Source organism: Plasmodium cynomolgi, chromosome 7, assembly GCF_000321355.1.
Source record: "Plasmodium cynomolgi strain B DNA, chromosome 7, whole genome shotgun sequence".
In the NCBI taxonomy this organism is placed as follows: domain Eukaryota; phylum Apicomplexa; class Aconoidasida; order Haemosporida; family Plasmodiidae; genus Plasmodium; species Plasmodium cynomolgi.
In genome coordinates, this window is record NC_020400.1 from 1,008,825 (window position 1) to 1,017,483 (window position 8,659).

General features: G+C 46.0%; 4 protein-coding genes across 4 annotated transcripts in view; 2 read left to right on the forward strand and 2 right to left on the reverse strand.

Moving 5' to 3' along the window:
* Positions 1 to 155, forward strand: part of PCYB_073280 (hypothetical protein) — a gene marked incomplete at both ends in the record, with an annotated part of 1,046 nt that extends 891 nt beyond the window's left edge. The window contains one exon of the mRNA XM_004221725.1: positions 22 to 155. Coding sequence (XP_004221773.1) covers positions 22 to 153 — 132 coding nt within the window. The remainder of the gene's footprint in view (positions 1 to 21) is intronic.
* Positions 1 to 1,649, reverse strand: part of PCYB_073290 (prolyl-t-RNA synthase) — a gene marked incomplete at both ends in the record, with an annotated part of 2,192 nt that extends 543 nt beyond the window's left edge. Inside the window, one exon of the mRNA XM_004221726.1 lies at positions 505 to 1,649. Coding sequence (XP_004221774.1) covers positions 505 to 1,649 — 1,145 coding nt within the window. The remainder of the gene's footprint in view (positions 1 to 504) is intronic.
* Positions 1,650 to 3,685: 2,036 nt separating this feature from the next.
* On the reverse strand, positions 3,686 to 4,794 carry PCYB_073300 (protein phosphatase-beta; the record flags this gene model as incomplete). The annotated part of the gene is made up of 2 exons (XM_004221727.1): positions 4,618 to 4,794; positions 3,686 to 4,419 (listed from the first exon to the last, which is right to left on the reverse strand). Exons 1-2 carry the CDS (start codon positions 4,739 to 4,741, stop codon positions 3,686 to 3,688), a joined length of 858 nt encoding a protein of 285 aa, XP_004221775.1. The 5' UTR covers positions 4,742 to 4,794.
* Positions 4,795 to 8,292: 3,498 nt separating this feature from the next.
* The window catches only part of PCYB_073310 (thioredoxin), a gene marked incomplete at both ends in the record, with an annotated part of 1,200 nt that continues 833 nt past the window's right edge, over positions 8,293 to 8,659 (forward strand). The window contains 2 exons of the mRNA XM_004221728.1: positions 8,293 to 8,370; positions 8,483 to 8,590. Coding sequence (XP_004221776.1) covers positions 8,293 to 8,370; positions 8,483 to 8,590 — 186 coding nt within the window. The remainder of the gene's footprint in view (positions 8,371 to 8,482; positions 8,591 to 8,659) is intronic.

The window sequence follows — 8,659 nt, forward strand, 5'->3', positions numbered from 1 at the left end:
TTTTTTTTATTGCCCGTTCAGGTAAATATGGACGATTTTTTTTATGTGCTATTTTTTGAGAATAATAAAAAGGACGACGCTTCCTACACGGCGAATGAGAAGAGAATTAGGAAGGTTTCCAAGTTGTTGGCTCCCTGCGTTTACAAGAGGAGGTAGCCTGTTTGCGAAGTGGCGAAAAGGGGAAATTACGTGGTCGGTTGTGTGTGTGCACGTGAGGGGGGGATAAAAAGGCGGCCTCGCTCGCGTCGCCCACCTCGCTGACATGGCGAGCGGACGGCTCGCCTCACAAACGCAGACGAAAAAAAAAAAAGAACAAGAAGAGGAAGACGAGGCGGATGAAGCGGAAGGAAGCGGACGAAGCGGACGAAGTGGACGAAGCGGACGAAGCGGATGAAGCCGTGCACAAGTTAGCGCAAAATGCACTGCGGTGTAACCGCGCAGAAGAGGGCACCCCCCAAACGTGGGCCACTCGGAGGAGGAGAAACAAACTAAGTGAGCCCGAACTGCCTGAACAACTGATGAATTGTCATAATTTTTTTTTCCGGAGAAAATCGACTTTTGTACTCGACGGTGACGTCCCGAAAGGTCATGTAGAGCTTGTTGGGCAGAATAGCATTCGGTGTGTCCATGTAGTTATAAAAATCGGGGGGGAGCTTTATCTTTCTTTGCTCGCTGCTGAGGTTTATTATAATTCGGTTGGGGACTCCTATCAAGTCGCAATTTTTCAGCTTGCGCGACAGGTGCAAATCCGTGTCGTCGTAATATATGTCCACGTTGCTGTTTTTAAACGTGTTGTACAGCCACAGCGTGAGGACGTACTCGACGTCGTTGCTGTTGAGGGGGGCCGTCGTCGCGTTGGGCACGGTGGGCGCGTTGGGCATGTTGGGCATGTTGGGCATGTTTGTCGCGTTTGTCACGTTTGTCACGTTTGTCACGTTTGACACGTTTGTCACGTTTGACACGCTGGACACGTTCATCGCCTGGGCCGCGCCGGTCACTTGGGCCATTTTCACAATTTTTGCAATTTTGGCCGCGGAGTACTTGCTCCTCTGATTGGTCTGAATGAGGTAGACGGAGAAAGGCGCGACCTGCGGAGGCAGCCGAATTCCCTCATCGTCGTAAAAAGAGTCGACCAAAAAGTACAGCAGTCTGTAAATACCAATTCCGTAGGAACCCATAAAAATATTATTTTTTTCATTCCGTTTGTTTAAGTATTTTATTCCCAATTTCTTGGAGTAGTAATCTCCTAATTTAAAAATATGTGCAGCTTCTTTGTACTTCCCATCTCGGCAGAGTACTTGAAATTCGTGACTCTCCAATGCATTCATTTTATCCATTTTCCTTTTTTTCGTAACCTTAAATGGTAACTTCAAATCGGAAAAAATTTTTTCATAGCATTCTTTATATGCATGGTAAGTTTCACTTAGACAAATATCACTGCTGTGAAAGGAGTAGCCATCCTTCATCAAAAACTCTTTGCTTTTGAATAGCGTTTTTTCTAACCTTTTTTCATTTCTGAATTTATAATTAAATTGATGGATTAACAAGGGAAGTGATTTCGCTGGTATGTTTTCATTATACACTTGGTTGATTAACGAGATTGCCTGCTCTTCACATGTGGGACTTAGGATCAGACCATCATCTTCCATTTTTTTTTTTGTCATTACAGCTTCATTAACCTTGTTGATGTCCCCTTTTTGTTGTTTCTGTTTGTATACATATAAAAATTCATCGCTGTACAGTTTGGAGCGGTCCGAGATATTCCACCACTTCTTGGCTTGTAGAATGGACATAAAAAGGCAATGCGAATTGACTCTCTTCAGGTGGGTATTTATATAACTGATGAGTTTCTCGATCGACTTATATCCAAGGGGAAGGAGGTTGTACAAGCCGTTGATATCTTTTATATAGTTTGCTCTCTGCAACAATTCGCTTGCTTTGTCTCCGTTCTTCTTATCGGTATCGTTGCAGATTTTGTTGAAAATGGACTCAGAGCCCATGCATGAGTGGTTGCTCCTTGTGTACACACCTGCGCGGTAGGCCCTGCCTCTGCCTCTGTCGCCGCCTCTGTCGCCGCCTCTGTCGCCGCCTCTGTCGCTGCCTCTGTCGCTGCCTCTGTCGCTGCCTCTGTCGCTGCCTCTGTAGCTGCCTCTGCCTCTTTCTCTGCCTCTGTCGCTGCCTCTATTCAAGGGTGCCTGAGGTAAGAAGGCCCCTTTTTCTATGTGCACTGTCTGCACTGCACGGAGGTAATTCGCTATGTGCAGGAGCAGCACAAGTGAACAGAACATCATATGCACAAGGTGTGTCGGCTCCTCGGGACGCGCAAACCGGCAAGGGACGCACCTTTGGAGACTTCGTGCCACGCGCAAAAAGTCCCATGCCACCCATACGCCCGGGGGTGGGAAGCACAAAAGGGTTAAGCTATCCTTATCACACGGCTCATCAGTTGCTATTTCGCTTGGTATGTCACCGAACGGGAGTATGACACTGTTGCGCTGGGTTTGCTAGCCGAAGTGGAGGTGCCCCACCTCGCAACTACCGCAAAGTGAAGAGAGCAAAATAAAAAAAATCCCATCCCCTACGCGTTAAGCGAGCCTTCTTTCACGCCATTGTGCATCTCAAGGGGGGCCACCTTAGCAGTGTTCTTTCTTCGCTTTTTTTTCTTCGCTTTTGTTTTTTTTTCCCCCACTTTGGTCTGCCACTCCGGGCGGAACTGCAAAACGGAGCTAGAGCCCCACCGTGCGGGTAATTTTAAACAAAATGGTGACAATTATTTAATTCAAAATGGTCCTTGAAAGGGCCGGGTATGGTATGTGGGGGTGGTGGTGGTAGTCCTTTGGCGAGAAAATCGCAGCTACGCAAAATTCATCACATCACAAGAAAAAATAAAAAAAAAAAGGGGCCTACTTATTTTTTAGCTTGCACAAGGTACATTGTGGAGGGGGGAGCAATCAAACAAAAAAAAAAAATTGAACGTTGCACATGGACGAACGAGTGAGTGGCAGTGGATGGGGCGCCAAAAGAAAAAAAAAATAATAAAATGAAAAAATAATAAAATAATAAAATAAAAACATACAAGTACACATATATGTGTGCGTGTGTGTACCTGCTGACACATATACACATCGCCGGGGGCGTACAAACGGCTGCGATTTTATGTTCGCGGACGAGCCCCTCTCTCCCAGATCCCTGGCCATTTCCACCCTGTTCGACGTGCCAAAATGGTGAATCTGACCGTCCGAGCACGTTCAGCCGATTTAGGAGCCACGGTACGTGCTGCAGGGGGGGATCTGCCCTGGGGTGGAGAGCATAATGATGAGGATTCTCTCCCGACATCTTCCCATTTGTCAGCTTTTCCCCCTTTGTGGTTGCATTGCCCTGTTGGACTCCGCGTGGGTAGCTCAACGTACATGCCAATTGTACGCACAACGTTGTACAGAAGGGGGCTCTTGAGTAGGAGACATGTGGGGAGGAAACAACTACGAGGTGGTATTGATGCCTGGGTTGTCACAGGACAAGGGGGGCTACTCCCCACACGGACGGGTTCGTCATTGGTAGAATAGCCGAACTGTGAGGCAGCTCTACTGACCGTGAAGAAGCTCTACTGACCACTAGACTAAGAAACTGCTCATCCGGCCGCTATACCGCTATACCGCTATACCGCTATGCCGCTAGAAGACGCCCCTCACAGCATGTAGCCCACGTTCCTCCTCAAAGCCTTGGCGTTGGCTCTTAGGGGAGCCGTGTTAAAGGTAACGAAGTCCTTCTCCATGTACTCATCGACGAGCATTAGAGAAGCGGAATTGCCACACCTATAACAATAATTTGGAGCACTAAAAATTGTCACCACCTTGTCATTGTGCATCCATAAGAAGCCGTCCTGCACGAGCTGGTGAGCCCTACATATACAGCTAAGCTTATTCAGTCGAAGAAACGCATTCGTCCTCTCTTCGCTAAACACAACACCGGCACCCCTAGGTGATGCTTTCCATCCTTCGATGATCCCATCCTCAGGTCCAGCAGGGTCACTCCAAAGTAAGTCGCAAATGGGACCATCCTGCGGGATTTCCTTAAATCGATCTAAGTTGTTAATTTGATTAATGGTCTGCAAATAGGGAGATATTCCTCCATGGTCACAAAAAATCTGATTGCTAATGATGGCTGTGAGGGGTAGATAATCGAAGGCGTCCGTTATGTACCTCCAGGCGTTGTAGTCTCCTTGGTATTTCCTCATGCACTCATCGTAAAAACCGTAAACTTTGGTTATTTGTCGGCTCTCGTGGTTCCCCCTTAGGATGGTCACTCTGCTGGGGTACTTGATCTTGAGGCAGGCCACCAGGCAGAAGCACTCGCATGAGTAGTACCCCCTGTCCACGTAGTCGCCCAGGAAGAGGTAGTTCACGTCCGGCGGGAATCCTCCTGCGGGGGGGGTGGCGGAAATGGGAATGCAGAATGCGGAAAGCGGAAAGCAAAAAGCGAAATGCGGAAAGCGTCAAAGATGGGCGTGCACGTAATGGGGACGGTTGTACGCACCTCCTAGCACACCTCGTCATTAATTACTACTCACAATGGGAGTGGAGGGATTGGTTAGTCCTTCCCTCCTCATCGTGCACTTACCTATGTGGAACAGCTCCAGAAGGTCGTAAAACTGGCCGTGGATGTCCCCCGCGACGGTCACGGGGACGCTCACCTGCACACAGTTGGGCTCCTTCTTCAGGATGTCCCTGAGCAGTGTGCACATGAGCTTGACTTCCTCGATGTGAAGCAGCTCGCATTTTAGCAATTTGTTAATCCATTCGTCCACATTGTGCGAGACTTTTGTGGAGCATGCTGCGGGTGGACAATTCGCCTCACTCTGAACGAGCTCTTCAAAACGCGCGTCATTTTTTGTGCATTTCTCATTCGCCTGGTCATCCTCGTTGCTTACGAGAAAATCGTAAAATTCTTTGCTTATAAGTAGACTATTCTGACATCCCTTAATTTTCTTATTGTATTCATTCTCCGAAATGACTTCCTCATCACTCAGCTCCTTAACAGACAAATTCTCGTACGTTGTGTAATTATCTTCATTAATGAATGTTTCGCAGGTTGAAACTTGGACTCCTTCATCGTTTGACTATTTTTTTTTTTTCTGACTGTTCATAATTTTTCTCCCCTTTTTGCCTGACCTGTTCAGGCGAATGGGTCTTCTTTTCGCTTCGTTTTTCCTTTTTTTTTTCCATATATGAGTTGTCGTTTTGGCTGTTTTGGGTATTTTGCCTGCTTTCGCTGATTTGGCTTCCTTGCCTGCTTTCGCTGATTTGGCTTCCTTGCCTGCTTTGACTGCTTTCGCTGATTTGGCTTCCTTGCCTGCTTTGCCTGCTTTCGTTCGGGCGTTTGGGGTTACCTTTCGAGTTAAGGGCGTCGCTGAGTTGGCAGTCTCGCCTGGGCGCAAGGCAGTTGCTCATCGTTCAGCGCGCGCGGTCTTCGTCGAGGGCGCCGTTGGAGTTGGCTGTCGATAATGTTATCGGGTTGTGTTATTTGCTTGTTACGTTTGTTTGTTACGTTTGTTTGTTACGTTTGTTTGTTACGTTCGTTTGTTACGCTTGTTTGTTACGTTTGCTTGTTCGTTTCGCCTTTTTTGTTCCTTTTTTTTCCTTTTTTTCTCCTTCGTCCGATCGGAACACCTCGCAGGGGGAATGTCCACTCGCCGCGACTCCTGCGCGTGCTTCTTCACCCTCGCTCGATTTGTCTCTGTACGCGTTAACGTAACTTTGGCTTACTCAATTTTCGCAGTTTTGTTAACTGGGCTCTTCGCGTGAATGCGCTAGTGAACACTGGGCACAAAAAATTTGCATGCCCAATTGGCACGAATTCGCGCAAGAACATTTCGCATGGATTTTTTTTTTTTTTTTTTTTTTGGCAGCTTTTATCACTCCCTATTTGTGATGGGAATTCGTTCACTGGCAACTGCGCATCGTTTTTCGTGTGTCTCTTTCTCTTATTACAACAAACAAAAAAAAAAAAAAAAAAAAAAAAAGGGGACAAAGAAAAAAACTTTGCCGTTAATGCTCTGTTAGCCTTTAATATGTGCGCCTGAAAAATACGTCGGTTCGTCTGTCTATCCGCACGCACAACGCGTGTGTACGTATGTGTGCATGCAGCTGGCAGTGGTGTGTAGAAAACCTCGTAATATCGCGAATTTGGGGAGGATGACGTGACTGCTAACACCTTGTGGGAATATGCAAACTGTAATTTTTTTTCAAACGGCGTCGCGAGGACTGCCACACAAATGACGCATAAGATGGTGAAGAGACAAATCTTGCAGCACGCGGGGACCACTAAAAAAATAATCACAACATATCAGTACGGATATAACAAAGCCGAGCTGGCACATGTACAGACACTTACATTACAACCTCGAAATTGGGAATGACATAAAAATACATGCAGCGCAGTTCATTTAATTTTTTTAAAGGCATACACCACTGTAGACATGAAAAGGGTGTGTACATATGCGTTCATAGGAGAGTAAAAGTTGGAGAATTACGCCTTCTTTGGTTTATCCTTTTCGGGGGACGTTAATTATATGTAGTCGACAAAGCGATGGGGTTCGATTGGCAATTAATTAGTGGGGTGTGGCTGGAAGGATAAAATGAAATAAAATAAATAGCGCCATCAGGGGGGGGGCGACGAGCAGGCTGGCGATAAAAAACAAACGAGGAGCAAAACGGCGTAGCGGGGAGGGACTCTCAGATTAATTACGCTGTAGAACAGCTACGCAACTGCTTGACGGCGCAGAAAATCGCCTGCACAGCGTAGGAGGAAGAAAAAAAAATAAAATATACCACGCAAAACAACGCAAACCAATGCAAGCCAATGCAAGCCAAAGCAAACTAACGAAAGGCGAAAGGCGAAAAGCAAAAAACGAAAAGCAAAAAGCGAAAAACCAAATAAACTAACGCAGGGAAAAAACAAAACAAAGCGGACTCGGTGGGAAACTATCGGCCACGCGTTTTAAACAGAATATAATGGGACACATTCAAAATTAAAAAAAAAAAAAAGGCGAAATACTGCACACGAACGAGTTCGTTGGGTTTGCATAGGTGGATGTGCAAAAGTATTGCATAAACCCGCGGGGGTGTTGATACTTCTCATGTATGCACTGCGGGTGTCCTCTTTTTGGAGTGACCGCACAGGGGGTCCCTTGCGCACATATATGTATAATATGTATATACGCATAATCACACGCACACGCACGCGTGGGAGCAACTTTGTTCGAACAGTGGCCCGCGGAGGGGGGCCATATGTAGTACCTGCGAATCTTGCAAGAAGCGGGACAGAAGGGGGGGCCACAGTGGGAAAAGAGCGGGAACAGCGAAGCGAGCGAAAAAAGGGCGTCACGAAAAAGGCTGCAAAGCGCTGCAATACGCTGCAAAACGCGGCAAAAACTTCAGAACGCTGCAATGCGCTACAAAACGCGGGATGTTATTTTTGCGTACTTTTTTTCTCCCCAAAAGAACGACGCAGGAGAGAGTCGTACACATATCAGCCGAGCGACACGTTATCTCTTGTGTTAGAATAAAAAAAAAAAAAAAAAAAATCCCAAAATGCAGATTTTCCAATTTTGCACTTTACATTTTGGCATGTGTAATTATGAGGAATACGACTGGTGGAAATAGTAGTGTAGTGCCCAACTTAAATTTTTTTTTTTTCTCCTCACTGTCAAATTAAAAGAAGTGCTGGAAAACTCCCCTCACGTCGATACGGCATGACGTGCAAAGGTGCCTAGCTATATGCCCGGTGACGTATTCGAGCGTTTCACCAAAGTTGGGTGACCTCGTTAAGGGTGGTCTTCTACTCTATGTAGTGATCCGTTAAACATAAATTGAATGGAGAAAAAGAACACCTTTCGGGGGAACCCTCACTGTTGTGACATCAGCTGCAGTTTTTAAAGCACGACGAGGTGAACACCTTGATTGTGAATCCCCACGTGTAACTCCTCCCCAAGTGTGAACATACAAGCGAAAGGAAGAAATGAATAAATAAAATAAAATTAAACAAAACAAAATATAGCAAAATAAATTGAAGCAAAATAAATTAAAGCAAAATAATTTAAAGCAAAATAAATTAAACAAAATAAATTAAACAAAATAAATTAAACAAAATAAATTAAACAAAATAAAATAAGGCAAAATAAAATTTATGGCCTGACCACGCACACGGCAACACAGATTGCATGCGTAGGCGCCGGTACCCGAAACGGCCCTGAAACGACGCAGCAACGGAACGATCGATTTCTCGTTTTGAAAAATGAACAGGTTCAGGCATCGCTTGGGCAAGATGAACACGCCAACCCTGGCGGGAATGACTCGTAGATTCAGTTTCACGGTAGGGCAAAAAAAAAAAGAGCCACTAAGCTGTACGGACAAGCGATCCCGTAAGAGCAGCAAGCCAAACGGAACAGGACTCATATAAGCATGCTCTCTCCACCTCCCCACAGGAAATAAAAAAAATTGACGATTATCTCCAGAAAGTCCAATCGGGAAAGCTGGTAGTCGCACAGTTCGGAGCGTCCTGGTGTGCTCCCTGCAAGAAGATGAAGCCAATAGTAAGGACTCAGAGGCAACGCATGGGAGGACTGTCCTCATGACAGATGAGGAAAAAAAAAAAAAAAAAA